Source organism: Macaca fascicularis, chromosome 19 (genome assembly GCF_037993035.2).
Source record: "Macaca fascicularis isolate 582-1 chromosome 19, T2T-MFA8v1.1".
Classification (NCBI taxonomy): Eukaryota; Metazoa; Chordata; class Mammalia; order Primates; family Cercopithecidae; genus Macaca; species Macaca fascicularis.
The window spans coordinates 56,699,493-56,715,236 of NC_088393.1; the positions used below are offsets into that span (position 1 = coordinate 56,699,493).

Here is a 15,744-nt window from a genome sequence, read left to right on the forward strand (position 1 = left end):
TGGGAGAAAAGGTTCTCTGAGAGTTTATTACATGAGTATCACATGAACTCCAAAGTACATCTTAGGCCAGTGATGGTGGCTGTAATCTCAGCACTTTGGGAGGGTAAGGCGGGTGGATCACCTGAGGTCAGGAGTTCAAGACTAGCCTGGGCAACATAGTGAAACCCTGTCTCTACTTAACATACAAAACATTAGCCACGGGTGGTGGTGCACACCTGTAGTCCCAGCTACTTGGAAGGCTTAAGCAGGAGAATCATTTGAACCTGGGAGGCGGAGGTTACAGTGAGCCAAGATTACACCATTGCACTCCAGCCTGGGCAACAGAGTGAGACTCCATCTCAAAAAAAAAAAAAAAAAAAAATCTTAGGAGTAGATGGAATCCTGTTACAAGTCTGAATCAAAAAGATAACTTTGGCTGAGCGCAGTGGCTCACACTTGTAATCCCAGCAGTTTGGGAGGCTGAGGCGGATGGATCACTTGAGGTTAGGAGTTCAAAACCAGCCCGGCCAACATAGTGAAACCCTGTCTCTACTAAAAATACAAAATTAGCCAGGCGTGGTGGCACATGCCTGTAATCCCAGCTACTAGGGAGGCTGAGGCAGGAGAATCGCTTGAACCTGGGAGATGGAGGTTGCAGTGAGCTGAGATCACACCATTGTACTGCAGCCTGGGCAACAAGAGCCAAACTTGGTCTTAAAAAAAAAAAAAAAAGAAAAAGAAAAAGGCAACTTTTACAATGATTTTATAGATCCCAATATTATAGTATTTTCTCCAGACTACCCACAAATATGTACTGTGCACCTATCATGTATAAGAAAGCAGTCTAGGAGACACTACCCCTGCTCCCAAGACGGCATTAACAAGTCACTTCAAAATATAATTGGTACAGGCCAGGTGTAGTGGCTCACGCCTGTAATCCCAGCACTTTGGGAGGCTGAGGCAGGTGGATCACGAGGTCAAGAGATCAAGACTATCCTGGCCAACATGGTGAAACCCCGTCTCTACTAAAAATACAAAAATTAGCCAGACATGGTGACATGCACCTGTAGTCCCAGCTACTTGGGAGGCTGAGACGGGAGAATTGCTTGAATCCAGGAGGCAGAGGTTGCAGTAAGCCAAGATTGCACCACTGCACTCCAGCCTGCCAACAGTGAGACTCCGTCTAAAAAAAAAAAAGAAAGAAAATTGAAAAGATACAATTAGATCCTGAGGCAAGCAGGTGCTATGGCTCACACATGTAATCCCAGCACTTTGGGAGGCCAAGGCGGGTGGATCACTTCAGGTCAGGAGTTTGAGATCAGCCTGGCCGACGGTGAAATTCTGTCTCTACTAAAAATACAAAAATTAGCCAGGAGCGGTGACATGTACCTGTAATCCCAGCTACTCAGGAGGCTGAGGCAGGAGAATTGCTTGAACCCAGGAGGTGAAGGTTGCAGTGAGCTGAGATCACACCACTGCACTCCAGCCAGGGCAACAGAGTGAAACTCAAAAGAGAGACAGAGAGGAGAGAAGAGAGAAAGAAAAGAGAGAAGGAAGGAAGGAAGGAAGGAAGGAAGGAAGGAAGGAAGGAAGGAAGGAAGGAAGGAAGGAAGGAGAAAGAAAGAGAAAGAAAAGAAAGAAAAAAGAGAAGGAAGGAAGGAGAAAAAGGAAAGAGAAAAAAGGAAAGAAGGAAAGAAAAAGAAAGAAAGAAAGAAAAAGAAAGGAAAGAAAGAAAGAAAGAAAGAAAGAAAGAAAGAAAGAAAGAAAGAAAGAAAGAAAGAAAGAGGGAGGAAGGAAGGAGTCCGGGTGCCGTGGCTCACACCTGTAGTCCCAGCACTTTGGCAGGCCGAGACCAGTGGATCACCTGAGGTTGGGAGTTCAAGACCAGCCTGACCAACACAGAGAAACCCCATCTCTACTAAAAATACAAAATTAGCCAGGCATGGTGGTGGGTGCCTATAATCCCAGCTATCCGGAGGCTGAGGCAGGAGAATCGCTTGAACCCGGGAGGTGGAGGTTGCAGTAAGCTGAGATCGCACCATTGCACTCCAGCGTGGGCAACAAGAGCGATACTCCATCTCAAATTAAAAAAAAAAAAAAAAAAAGGGAAGGGGAAGGAAGGGAAGGAAGGAAGGAAGGAAGGAAGGAAGGAAGGAAGGAAGGAAAAAGAGAGGAAGGAGGAGGAGAAATATTTTTTTCAGTCTACACAATGAATATGACTATACCCTTCGGGGGAGGGAATATGTTTATAAGATACATTAGTGATTTTGGTATTTTGATGTTAGTGGTCTTTTTCAGGCCTCATGATGTAAATATCCATCTTCTGTCGAGATCGGGGCAGAGCAGGAAGGTGCTCCTTGGGGTTCCCCATCTGATCCCCCTCAGTCCAGCCCTGGTTTTCCTGAGGCAGGAGGGAGGGATGAAGTCTTTGGTGAAGGGTTCGATGCCGGCGGTCGGCAGTGCAGGAGGCAAGACTTTCCATTAGGCTTGAGGTTCAGACACACACCCCACCAAGCCCGCTTCCTGGCCCTGACTCCTTGGGGCACTGCAGGGACCAAGTGCACCCTCAGCTCAACACTGCCCCCTCTGGACGCAGGCGAGATGGGGAAGGTGCAATGGGGGCAGGCGGGGTGCCTGGCAGAAGCTGAAAGAGTGCCTGAGACACAGAGAGATGAGCGCGGAGACTGAAAGGGATGACGGATGCATCAGAGATAAAGGGCAGGAGGGAGTTGGAGACGGAGACAGGGAAGAGAGAACAGTCAGAGGGCAAATCAGACAGAGAACATAAGAGATATGAAGATAGAACCGGGACAGAGTGACCTGAGTCAGGCAGATATGGGGACAGATTAATATGGAGAGCGATACAGTCAGGAAAGTCTCCGGGCCAGGTGTGGTGGCTCACACCTGTAATCCCAGCACTTTGTGAGGCCAAGGCCAGGGGATCACCTGAGATCAGGAATTCGAGACTAGCCCGACTAACATAGTGAAACCCCGTCTCCACTAAATACAAAAAATTAGCCAGGCGTGGTGGTGTGTGCCTGTAATCCCAGCTACTTGGGAGGCTGAGGCAGGAGAATAGCTTGAACCTGGGAGGCGGAGGTTGCAGTGAGCCAAGATCGTGCCATTGCACTCCAGCCTGGGAAACAAGAGTGAAATTCCGTCTCTAAATAAATAAATTAGCTGGGCATGGTGGTGTGTGCCTGTAGTTCCAGAAACTCCAGAGACTGAAGTGGGAGGATCACTTGAGCCCAGGAGGTAGAGGCCATGATTGTGCCACTGCACTCGAGCCTTGATGAAAGAGCAACACTTTGTTTCATAGATGGGGTCTTGCTATGTTGCCCAGGTTGTTCTGGGAACTTCTGGCGTCAAGCGATCCTCCTGCCTTGGCCTCCTAAAGTGCTGGGATTACAGGTGTGAGCCACAGTTCCCAGCCTAAATCTGATTTTTTTTTCCTTGTGGACTAAGTTATGACATACTAAATCTGATTTAAATCCCCACTCCAGCAACCCCAAATGCTAGAGATAGTCAACTACTCACCTTTCCTATGTAAACCAACCAATCCAGAGCCCACACCCCATCCACACCTTTATGAGCACAGGCTCCCTGAGCCACCATCCACCTGTGCTAATTACCCCCGGGCCAGGTACCAAAAACTCAGGACAACCTTTAGGCTCCAGAGCCTGCTGAAATTCAAACTAGGTAATCTCAAACCTGCTTACCTTGCCTCTTCTGGTTTGTTTGTTGTTTGTTTTGTTTTGTTTAGATGGAGTCTCACTGTGTTGCCCAGGCTGGAGTGCAGGCATGATCTTATCTCACTGCAACCTCTGCCTCCCAGGTTCAAGTGATTCTCCTGCCTCAGCCTCCCGAGTAGCTGGAACTACAGGTGTGCACCACCACGCCCGGCTAATTTGTGTGTGTGTGTGTGTGTGTGTGTTTAGTAGATATGGGGTTTCACCACGTTGGCCAGGCTGGTCTCAAACTTCTGACCTCAGGGTGATCCACCCACCTCGGCCTCCCAAAGTGCTAGGATTACAGGTGTGAATCACCGCACCCAGCCTTTTTTTTTTTTTTTTTCCTGAAAGACAGGGTCTTGATCTGTTGCCCAGGCTGGAGTGCAGTGGTGCAGTCATAGCTTACTGCAACCTCAAACTCCCAGGCTCAAGTGATCCTCCTGCCTCAGCCTCCAGAGTAGCTGGGACTACAGGTATGAACCATGGTGCTGGCCCTGAAACCTATTTATTATTATTATTATTTTTTTTTTTTTTTTGAGATGAAGTCTGTCACCCAGGCTGGCACAATCTTGGCTCACTACAAGCTCTGCCTCCCGGGTTCACACCATTCTCCTGCCTCAGCCTCCCGAGTAGCTGGGATTAAAGGCGCACATTACCATGCCTTGCTAATTTTTATATTTTTACTAGAGACTGGATTTCACCATATTGGTCAGGCTAGTCTCGAACTCCTGACCTCGTGATCCACCCACCTTGGCCTCCCAAAGTGCTGGCATTACAGGAATCAGCCACCACACCCGACCAAAACTTACATTTTAAAACATTTTGCCGCGAATAACTTACCCTATGACATTCTTCCCAGGACTGCCCTTGGGCTGGAGGTTCCTGGGAGTTTATTCCTCCCTCCCTTCATGACCCATGGCTCATGACTGACTAGGGGTGGTGTAGTGGCAAGTCTCCAAACTATAGCCCCTAGTGAGCACGTCCCTGATATTCAGATTTGTATAGTGCCCTCCCATATTTAACCTCGGGTTGCCCGACTTGCATTAATTATAAAATACAATGGAAGAGAAATTGTGCCAATTTCAAGCCTAGTCTTTAAGAGACTGGTAGCTTCGGCTCCCCCCTCTTGGAATACTCATTCTTGGGAGCCCTGAGCTATCATGCAAGAAATCTAGTTACTCTGGTGGAGAGGCCACAGAGGGACAGTGCTGACACTGCATGGAGAATGAGAGAAGTCCAGATGTCCCCACAACCCAGCTAGGCCCAGTCCTCATGCTATCCCCACCATGGTGCCACACACATCTAATGTACCATCTTGTATGTGCTAGCCCAGGTGGGCCCTGAGATGACTGCACCTCTAGCCAACATAACATGGAACTGAAGAACTGCCCTGCTGAGCCCAGTCAACCCATGCATTTGTGAGCAATCATGTATAGTTATTGTTTTACAGCTCTAAGTTTTGGGGTGGTGTGGGCTTTTGTTGTTTGTTTTTTGTTTGTTTTGAGATGGAGTATCACTCTGTTGCCCAGGCTGGAGTGAAGTGGCATGATCTCAGCTCACTGCAACCTCCACCTCCTTGTTTCAAGCAATTCTCCTGCCTCAGCCTCTCAAGTAGCTGGGATTACAGGCTCCCACCACCATATCTGGCTAGTTTTTTTGTATTTTTAGTAGAGATGGGTTTCACCATGTTGGCCAGGCTGGTCTTGAATTCCTGGCTTCAAGTGATCTGCCTGCCTCAGCTTCCCAAAGTGCTGGGGTTACAGGCATTTGCCACTGAGGCCGGTTTGGGGGTGGTTTGTTGTTCGGCTACAAGCTCAAACAGGGAGATACAAAGGCCCAGTTCCATATGTCCCAAGATGGGAAAGACTCCACAACTTAATTTGTGCTCTGGAGCTCCCTGCAGGATTAGGCTGAGGTTGGCACTTCACCTGAGGTCACCTCTTGCTCCTCTTCCCCTTTGCTGTCCTGTTTTCCCCACTCTTCTACTGGCTTCTCCTGGGAACATTTTTTTCTTTTTCTCTCTCTCTCTCTTTTTTTTTTTTTTCCTTTTTTTTAAGATGGAGTTTTTCTCCTGTTGCCCAGGCTGGAGTGCAATGGAGCGATCTTGGCTTACTGCAACCTCCGCCTCCCGGGTTCAAGAGATTCTCCTGCCTCAACCTTCCAAGTAGCCAGGATTCCAGGCATATGCCACCATGCCCAGTTAATTTTTTTATTTTTTTATTTTATTTTATTTTTTTTTGTATTTTTAGTAGAGACAGGGTTTCACCATGTTGGCCAGGCTGGTCTGGAACTCCTGACTTCAGGTGATCCACCTGCCTCAGCCTTCTAAAGTGATGGGATTGCAGGCATGAGCCACCGTGCCCGGCAGAACACTTCTTTAACAAATCACTGGCATTTATATCTTGTCTCAGACTCTGCTTCCAAGAGAAGCTGATCTTAGACCTGATGCTTCTAATTTTTTCATCTCCAACCACAACCCCAGGAGGTCAGGGTCTGGCTCCCCCTCCACTCTTTCTTGCTCCTCTCCTGCATTCAAAAGACATAACCACCTTCCAGGCTCCCCAAACAACAGACAGCCATCTACTGGGGTCGGGAGCATGTAAAAACATCCATGAGGCCTCTGAAGGAAGCAGCAAGCAGCTTGTTTGCTGTGGCCAGCAGCAAAAGAAGCCCCCAAACCGTACCATCCCGGAGGGGGATCATAAGGAGGCCAGGTAGGCAAAGTTCAGGCAGTTGCATTGCATGTCAGCAGCACTTCAGGAGGCAGGTGGGGTTGGAGGTTGTCTCCCATCCTGTGTCTGCGGTAGGAGGGGCTCTGCTGGTAGTTCCCTCTCCTCCCCCAAAGAGCTTCTCTCCACCCCCACCAGTTCTCTGTCTCTGTAAATCCCAGAATCCATCACCACGGATCCTCCAGCAGGTCCCACAGCCGGCTGCTGCTGGAGTCAGATAAGTCAGCAGAGAAGATGCTGGGGGGTGGGGGACCAGAACCCAGAGGAGGACCCCCGCTCAGGGCCTCCAGCCAGTCCAGGGAGTCCGTGGGGTCCCTGGGAGAAGGGGAGGAGGAGTTCGTGGGAGATGGGAGTGAAGAGGAGAAAACAGACGAGAGGCCTTCAGAGTCCGGGGAAGGGGACAGCACGTCGAAGGAGCCAGGGAAGTCCAGGGGAATGGGGGGCAGGGGGTCTGCGGGATAAAGAATGGTACGTGAGCTGGGAAAGTCAGGAGTCCGGGCGCCAGCCCCCTAAACCCCATTTCCAGGAGTCCAGCTCCCCAGCTCATGCCTCCCTTGGACGTAGGAGTCCGGAACCTCAGCCCCTACCTTCCCTAAATCTAAGAATTCAGATCCTACCATCAGGCTCCACCTGATCCTCCAGGATGTCATCGATGTCCCGGTTCGGAAGCAACTGCGGATGGAGAAATTCGGCGAGAACTCCGGACTCCGACCTGGACCTGACTAGAGAACCCTAGCCGGATTCAACCCACACCCTCTTACCTGCGCCCTCCGAATCGCTTCCTGTAGCTCCTCCTCCAGAGTCAGAGCCGGTGAGCCCGGCGCTGAGGAAGGGTTCAGGGCTGGAGCTGCAGCAGGAGCCGAAGTGGTAGTTGGAGCCGGCGCCGTCCCCGGGGTATCCACGGCACGTGGAAGAGGTGGCCTGTGAGATGCTGCGCTGGGCTTGACCTAGAACAGCCAGGAGGGGTAGCTCCCATAAGCCACGCCCACCGGGCGCAACCCCACCCACTCGCAACGTGTGGCTCCACCCCTTGATCCTGTCGCGACCCCTTGCTCATCAACCCCTCCTTTGGTCTCGCCTCCTATTCTTTCATTAGCTCCTCTTCCCTAAAGATCCTCCCCCCGTTGCTCTGAACCACGCCCCCTCCCTTCAAGGCTTCCCACCGCTGATCCACGCCCCCATACTTCATTGGCTAGTTTTTTCGACTCCCCGCCCCTCCCACTTTGCTTTCTCTTCATTGGTCCACACGCGCATAGCCCCGCCCTCACCGAGCCCTGACGCCGGGCGGCTGCCAGGGCCTTGGGCCTGAGGCGCGGCCAGGGAGCACCCGCGGGAGTGTCCTCGCGCCGCGGCTTCGGCCGCTCGCGGGGCGGGGCGCCGCCGCGCATGCGCTCCAGGAGCATGGATTTGGTCCCCGACACTGGGAGGCCCCGCAGGCGCAGCTGCTGCCGGAGCTCTGAGACCTGGGGAGGGGGGGTGGGAAGAGGCAGTGCTGGGCGGGCTCCGGGGCGCAGGCGGGAGCCGGACAGGATATTTGGAAGCCGAGAAAGGAGACACTGGGGCTCCGGACTCCTGGGACCCTAAAACACGATGGGACTGGGTACCCGATGTCCTGGATTTCCAGCGGGTAGAGGCTGCGGGGTTGGAATTCTGGGACCCCACCGAAGGAGAGAGCCAGCCTGGAAAGTTACACCCCAAACTTACCGTCAGCTCCTCCAGTTTAAGGGTCTGAAGTTCCAACTTGTGTGGAGGGGGCGAGGGGCTAGGGACTCCTGGTGGGCAGGGAGTGAGAACACAGGGCTTCATCCTGGTGATAGTCGTGAGGGGTGAACAAAGGTTAGAGGGGTAGAGGGGGAAAAGGCGTTCTGGGGTCCTCAAAAACGGGGGGCTGGGGAAGATGCAGAAAAGTGAGGGCCCAGAATTCTGGGTCTCCGAGGGCGCAAACATGGGGCTAGATTTCTGTGCATGGGGGAGGAGGAACTAGGGGTTCAGACTCGGGTTTGAAGGGCAAAGGGAGGGGCTGGGATCCTGGACTCTTAAACCCTGGGGGAGGAGGGGGTTGGGGGCCCGAATCCCCTAATCGTGGACTGGAGGTTTGAGAGAGGAAGATGCTGGGACCTGAATTTCTGGGTCCTGGGAGAAGAGAAAGGGGCATCATACCTAGGATGTGGCTGCTGCGAGTCTGTCCCTTCCCACAGAGGTGGCCCGGGAGGACCCAGGGCGGACCCCTCGGCTTGGGGGTCCGCCCTGGATCCCTGTCTCGGCTCTGGGGGCATGTACTGGTGGTATGTCAAGTTCCCCCTGGGCTTGGACTCCCTCCAGCGTTGGGAGATCTTGGGAGACTCCTGGAAGAGCAGGTATGATGTGCTAGGCTTCAGCGCCGCTCCCACCTTGCTGCCCCGGGGCTACATGCAAAGTAGAGTCAGCTCGGTGCCACCAAAGAGGAGCAAAAATGGCAGCAGCAGCAAGGGAGACAAAGGCTGGGCTCTCATAGGGACCTCTCCCTCCGGTCGAGACTCACCTTCTTTGGGGACCTCCAAGGAGGACAATATTCTGGCTCGGGGAGCAGGACCCCAGGGCTGAAGAGGAAAGGGGCCGTGCCTGAGGGCAAGGCCGGGGCCAGAGGAGGGCCTGAGGCTGAGATCCACGGGTCTGGATCCGAGACTGGAGAGACGATGAAGGACCCTGAGAGGCCTGCAGGCAGCAAGCCAGGCCGGGAGGAGCAAGGCTGTGTGGAAAGCGGGGCCCCGGGGTGCGGGAGGGCAGGCCAGGGCGCAAGACTTGAGTGCTGGGAGCTGGGCGCCTGAACTCCTGGATCTGAGGGCGGAGGTGTGGGGGGGCCCGATTGTTACATTCTCAAGTAAAGCAGGAATTTTCTATCACAAAGGGGTGTGGTAGCTGAGGATCACAGATGTCTGAGGTTTTGCTAGGACAGGGGTGGGGACTGCACTCCTGGTTCTTGGGGAGAGGGAGAGGCTGAAAGCTACATCCAGGCCAACCGCAGTGGCTCATGCCTGTAATCCCAGCACTTTGGGAGACTGAGGCGGGTGGATCACTTGAGGTCAGGAGTTCGAGACCCACCTGGCCAACATGGTGAAACCCCGTCTCTACAAAAAATACAAAAATTAGCTGGGAGTGGTGGCGCCTGCCTGTAATCCCAGTTACTCAGGAGGCTGAGGCAGGAGAATCGCTTGAACCTGGGAGGTAGAGATTGCAGTGGGCTTAGATTGAGCCATGACACTCCAGTCTGGCGACAGAGCAAGACTCCATCTCAAAAAAACAAAAACAAAAACAAAAACTACATCCAGAGCTTCTCGTGTATACCAAATGTGGAGACTGGGATGCCCGTCTTCTCCAAAGAAGCAGGATCCAAACTCATGCATCTCATTGGGGTGGAGAAGCAGGAAGCAGAGCTCCTAGGGGTGGGGTGGCCAGAGACCTGGACCCCTGGATCCTTGGGAAAGGACAGGCTGGGATTTTGGTCTGTCCCCGGGGATGGGGACTGAGCTGCAGGAACCAATGAGGGCTATCTGGCAGCCGTATTCCAGGATATCCCAATCGGCGGGGAAGTCACCATCCCCTCCCTTTTGGGGCCCACACTTACTCTGCTCCTGATTCCGTCTGTGGATCCGAAGCTGGAGGACTGTGGAGGGAGGAGGGAGGTGGGAGGAGGAAGGCGGGAAGGGAGTGTCCAGGAGCCTGGCCTGGCAGGCGGGTGGGAGCTGCAGTTGTTGGCGGGACACGCGTGCCCAGCCCCCTTACACAGCCTGTGCAGGCGGGTGGGCGGGCAGCAGGCTCCCTTCCTCCGGCCTCCCGCCTGCTCTCTGCCAGCGCAGCGCTGCGGGCCAGCGCCATTCTGGGGCTACGAGCCAGCCAGCGTGCAGGCAGGAGGCAGCCCTGCCCCTGGCTCCACCTGCCCCCTCCATGAGCAAGCGTGTGCCCACCCCACCCCCTGCGCAATCGCCATCTTGGCAGGCTGGCCCCTTTGCACCTCGCCTCCCTTTATCCATGCACTCCTGCTACTTTCTGTGCTATCCCGGGGCCTTCCTACAGTTAACACTCTCCGCATATCCACATTTTAAGTGTGCATCTCTTTGGGCTCTAGTTTTGCACACATGCCATTTTCGTGCACTTGCGTGTTTTTGAACTCTTCATCCTTGACCCACTGTGCCTCAGCATCCATGTTAACACTCTTTTTTCCTTTTTTTAATCTGTTTTATTTTTTTAGAGACAAAGTGTCGCTCAGTAGCCCAGGCTGGTGTGCAGGGGTGCGATCACAGCTCACTGCAGCCTTGAACTCCCAGGCTCAACCCATCCTCCCACCTCAGTCTCCTGAGTACCTGGGGCTACAGGCATGCACCACCACACCTAGCTAAATTTTTTTGTTTTGTTTTTATTTTTTGTAGAGACAGGTCTCGCTGTGTCGCCCAGGATGAATGTTAACTATCTTTTTTTTTTTTTTTTTTGAGACAGAGTCTCGCTCTGTCACCCAGGCTTCAGGGCAATGTCATGATCTCGGCTCACTGCAACTTCTGCCTCCCAGATTCAAGTGATTCTCCTGCCTTAGCCTCCCAAGTAGCTGGGATTACAGGTGCCCACCACCACACCCGGCTAATTTTTTTTTTTTTTTTTTTGAGACAAGAGTATTGCTCTGTCACCCAGGCTGGAGTGCAGTGGCGCGATCTAGACTCACTGCAACCTCCACCTCCTAAGTTCAAGCAATTCTCCTGCCTCAGCCTCCCTAGTAGCTGGGACTACAGGCGCATGCTGCCACGCCCAGCTAATTTTTTGTATTTTAGTAGAGATGGGGTTTCACGGTGTTGCCCAGGCTGGTCTTGTACTCCTGAGCTCAGGCAATCTGCCCACCTCAGCCTCCCAAAGTGCTAGGACTACAAGCATGAGCCACCTCGTTTGGCGTCAATTTTTTGTATTTTAGTAGAGACAGGGTTTTGCCATGTTGGCCAGGCTGGTCTTGAACTCCTAACCTCAGGTGATCCACCTGCCTCGGCCTCCCAAAGTGCTGGGATTACAAGCATGAGCCACCACACCTGGCCAGGATGAATGTTAACTATCTTATGTGCACACTCAGGGTTTGTACCCCAGTTTGGGAGCAAGGATCTCCCTTTGCACATTTCTGCTCTTCTCTGGATATATGCGCCTTTTTGTACACTCCTTGCTCTTTGGTTTCTGGTGTCTTTGTACCCATCCAATCACACAGACATCTCATGTGCACACTGAAGTACCTTTGCCTTCCCAGGAACTGATCTATAGTTCGAAACACTGGCACTTTTTTTTTTTTTTTTTTTTTTTGAGACAGAGTTTTGCTCTTGTTTTCCAGGCTACAGTGAAATGGCACGATCTTGGCTCACCACAACCTCCGGCTCCAGGTTCAAACTATTCTCCTGCCTCAGCCTTCTAAGTAGCTGGGATTACAGGCATGCACCACCATGCCCGGCTATACTTGCAGACTTTTTGCTTGCCCTGGGACCTAAAACAAGACCTTTGGCACTCACAGCTTGACAACTCATTGTCCCCTCACCCAAACTCGCACACTGGTCCCCTGAAGTCCCTCCTCTGCTCTTCTGCCTCTGCATGTGCACCATAGTAAGCCCTTGTTTCTCTACAGTGCTCGAACACTCTGCATGCCTACCCCTGGCCTCCAATCCCCATTGCTCCCCCGTGAGGGTGGTACTAGCCATTTGCACACTCGATCCACCACAGCTGGACCCCTGTGCTGGGGCCTCCTTTATGCAGTGACCTTTTGCACAAAAAACGCAGGCCTCATGGGTCCTACCACCCCTCCCTTCCCACCCCAGAGTACAGCATTCTCAGGATCCCATCCCCCACACATGAAGAGAGCCCTCTCTCACCAGATCGGAACTTGGAGCGAATGATTTGGGAACGCTGGGAGGAAGCCGCCAGGGTCATTGCCAAGGCCGGGATGGGGACCTGGACGGAGAGGGGGCAGGGCAGGGGCCCCATAGTGGGCTGGCTCAGAGTGGAGGTCAGAAGGCTGCCCCTGTGAGTGAATTCAGCAGGGAAAGGGCCCGAGGGAGGTGGGAATAGGAGCAGCCTTGGGCCATAACTTCTGGATCCCAGGGGCTGTAGAGGAGGGGACTGCAGACCCGGACACCTTGCTCCGAGGTAGGAGGGAGCTGGGAACCTAGACCCCTGGTCTGAAAGACAGGGGCTGAGGGCCTCAACTCCGGTATCCTGGGAGGGGAGGGACCTGGGATCTGGGAATCCTAGGTCCTGAGGAGGAACGGATTGTGGGTTGGGACCCCTGCATCAAGGAAAGGGAGGAAGCAGTGGGGCCTGGACTCTGGAATCTTGAAGGAGAAGGAGGTTAAGGGCTGGAACTCAGTACTCTAAGAAGAGAATCCAAGATCCTGAGTGGAGAGGGGAACCCGGCCCTGATAGGTTTCTGAGGAACAGAAGGGTCCCTGTGACCTGTATCTGAGAAGGAGTGAGTGGGGTGTCAGCCATCAGGGTCTCTGGGGAAGGGACTGGGACCAGAGAGGGGACAGAACCGTTGAGGAGTGCGCCCCCCGTCCACCCCAGGGGCTTCTCACCAGGTGGGCTCGGCGAAGCTGTGCTCTGGGGCAGGATGAGTCTAGAGGCCGAGGCTGGACACCGCAGGCTCCGCCCCACCAGCCTGGGACCGCCTCCAACCCACCTTCCTGGGGTGTGCCGGGAGCCCCGCTGGGGACCCTGAGAAGGGGTGGGAGCACCCGCTGGGAGGGCCTGAGCGGGCCTAGGGGGATGCTGGGGGGTAGAGGGGGGACGCCAGGGTTCCCCGGCTCGCTCCCCCTGCGCGTCCTGGGGCTGTGGGGTGGGGTGGAGCGGTGGCAGGCGGACTGACAGAAGCAGGTGCCCGGAGAGGGGCGCCGAGTGAGCAGCAGCGGCAGGTGGTCGTGTCCCGGCCCTGCCGGCAGGTGCCACCTGTCACCTACTTTTTCCCTGACGCAGCAACTGGAGTCAAGTTCAGGGGAGTGAAAAGTTCAAACTGGGGGCCCAGATTCCTGGATCCAAGAAAGGAGAGGGATGGGGACCTCGACTCCTGGGTTTGAAGAAAAAGAGGCGGGGGCCTCTGGGGTGCTGGGAACGGAGACAGAGGTGTTGGGATTCGGCAGTGTGCCCAGCAGGCAAAGGTCCAGAGGGGGCTGGGGACTCAGATTCCTGGGTCTGAGGGAGGAGGGGGCTGGAGTATGGATTTGAGGGTGGGGGTCGAAGGGAGACATCGCTGGTTCCCACTGGCAGGACTGAGGGCCTTATAATCGGCAGAGCAAGCTTAGGGCCGTGTTCTGAGGGGTGTGGGAAGCTCCTGTGCTCTTGGATTGGATTACATGCAAAAGGGCGAGCCAAGGCCGTGGCTATAAATACCTACTCAGACTCGGCAGGGGCCCAGACAAGGGCCCTGCAACCTTGTTCTGCAGAAAACCATCATTAGCGCCCCCAAGTCTTAACAATCGAGGCGCTGCCGATACCACAGATACCTTTATTTGTCCTTGGCATTCACATCCTAAGCCCATGCTCCCACCGTCCCATCCGCTGCTTCCCGAAAACTCAATCTCCCAACATTCCACGCGCGACAAGAACTACAACTCCCATAAAGCTCTGCGCCCAGGCGGGCTCCTGTCAGTGGAAGCCCGCGACATTTCAAGGTGCGCGCTCTCGTTTGGTATTGGTTCTCATGGAGACGCGGCCACGGGAGGCCCATGGCGATAATTGGCTGGTAGCTCCTGCTGCTCAAGATCCCAGAGGAGGCGGCGTAGCCTGCGGAGTTCACGATGCAAGGCGTCGTTCGTCACTGGACCAGTGAGGCGCAGGCGCGAGCTCCCCAGGGGCAGGATGAGGGGCGGGTGCGAGGAGAAGCTTTCGAAGATGTCACCTGTGAGACCGAAGTAGGCGGGGTTAGAGTCTGAAAGTGGGAGTGAGGTAGTTGCATCGGGGAGAGGCTGCGTCACACCCAAAGGAAGAAAAAAACTTCAAACCCCAGCAACTCCTGGGGCAGGGTCCGTTCACACGCTACTCTAGGAGCCCCTGGGCATGATGGAAGTTGTAATTCAGACGATGGAAAGCCACTACTGCCTGGGAAACGGCGTCCCAAATCCCCGAGGAGGGGCTCGGAACTTGCCTTACAGATTCCTAAAGGTGGAGGAGTCAAGTTCAGGGGAGTGAAAGTCCCGAGACCTGGACTCCTAGGGGTGGTGGGTGGGTGGCTGGTGGAGGGAATGGACTAGGGATGCGAACCACTGAGAATAAAGGGAGCTGGGGGCTTGAACTCCTGTATCTTGAGGGGGGAAGGGGCTGGGTCCTGCGCTTATGTCCTGGTGGAGAGGGACAGGGGTCCAGAATCGGTTTAGAAGGAGACTGGGGATCTGGACTCCAAGATCCTGAGAAAAGAAGAAAAGTGCGGTGGTTCACGCCTGTAATCCCAGCACTTTGGGAGACCGAGGCGGGCAGATCACGAGGTCAGGAGTTCGAGACCAGCCTGGCCAACATGGTGAAACCCCGTCTCTACTAAAGATACAAAAAATTAGCCAGGCGTGGTGGCGCGCGCCTGTAATCCCAGCTACTCAGGAGGCTGAGGCAGGAGAATTGCTTGAACCTGAGAGGCAGAGGTTGCAGTGAGCCGAGATCGCGCACTGCACTCCAGCCTGAGTGACAGGGTGAGACTCCGTCTCAGAAGAAGAAGAAGAAGAAAGCTGACAGCCCCAATGCTGTATCCCGTTGCTCCTCACCTGTGTCCACAGCCTCCCGCTCTGCAGGGGGAGGGTCCCACGCGGCTGGCGGCTGGAGGCCAGGGCCCAGCTGGTAGTGGCTGAGCAGATGGTGCAGCTGGGCGGGGGTCAAGGTGGGGTGGTCCATTCTTAGGCTGCTCCAGGAAGCCTGGTGGGAAGACCAGGTGAGAGGTTGATGGTCATTACGGGGCAGCTGAGAAGTGAAATGGAAGGGCTTCCATAACGGGAGTGGGTGTGGCGGGAAGATAATGGCATCTCTGCAGTGTCTTCCGGGCACTGTGAAGTCTGTTTATCACCAAAGTGATGGTGGGGAAGGGTGTGCTCCCAGCAATTTTTTAAAATGTGATTTGCCTCAGGATAAATGAGGATACAGGAAATGAGTGGGCTGGAAGTAAATAAGATTGGCCATTCGTTTATATTATTGAATATGACGATGGTACTTGGGGATTATTATTATTTTTTTTTTATTTTTATTTTTTGTCCTTAAAGAGACAGGGTCTCACTCTGTCACCCAGGCTGTAGTGCAATGGTGCGATCATGGCTTGCTGCAGCTTTAAACTC

The 15,744-nt window shown here is 54.0% G+C and overlaps 2 protein-coding genes and 1 long non-coding RNA gene across 35 annotated transcripts in view; 1 reads left to right on the forward strand and 2 right to left on the reverse strand.

Moving 5' to 3' along the window:
- On the reverse strand, positions 1-13,054 carry MAMSTR (MEF2 activating motif and SAP domain containing transcriptional regulator). 32 transcript variants are annotated; one of them, XM_065534730.2, is made up of 10 exons: positions 13,012-13,054; positions 12,310-12,388; positions 10,044-10,082; positions 8,961-9,018; positions 8,600-8,781; positions 8,144-8,246; positions 7,708-7,902; positions 7,201-7,386; positions 7,057-7,111; positions 5,915-6,890 (listed from the first exon to the last, which is right to left on the reverse strand). In XM_065534730.2, exons 5-10 carry the CDS (start codon positions 8,713-8,715, stop codon positions 6,607-6,609), a joined length of 939 nt encoding a protein of 312 aa, XP_065390802.1. In that variant the 5' UTR covers positions 8,716-8,781; positions 8,961-9,018; positions 10,044-10,082; positions 12,310-12,388; positions 13,012-13,054; the 3' UTR covers positions 5,915-6,606. The 32 variants fall into 32 exon arrangements, with proteins under 32 accessions (XP_065390800.1, XP_073880179.1, XP_073880172.1 ...); XM_005589805.5 differs by having other exon boundaries at positions 8,600-8,784; XM_015441388.4 differs by having other exon boundaries at positions 8,600-8,844.
- Positions 12,447-15,744, forward strand: part of LOC107128239 (uncharacterized) — a 17,136-nt gene continuing 13,838 nt past the window's right edge. The window contains exon 1 of the long non-coding RNA XR_001487127.4: positions 12,447-12,583. This is a non-coding gene — a long non-coding RNA (uncharacterized lncRNA). The remainder of the gene's footprint in view (positions 12,584-15,744) is intronic.
- The window catches only part of RASIP1 (Ras interacting protein 1), a 20,191-nt gene continuing 18,364 nt past the window's right edge, over positions 13,918-15,744 (reverse strand). For both annotated transcript variants that reach the window (XR_012427817.1, XM_005589799.4), the window contains 2 exons: positions 15,184-15,331; positions 13,918-14,330 (listed from right to left, as the gene is read on the reverse strand). Coding sequence is in view for 1 of the 2 variants with exons in the window: in XM_005589799.4 (XP_005589856.2) it covers positions 14,131-14,330; positions 15,184-15,331 (348 nt within the window). In the remaining variant the exon portion in view is untranslated. The remainder of the gene's footprint in view (positions 14,331-15,183; positions 15,332-15,744) is intronic.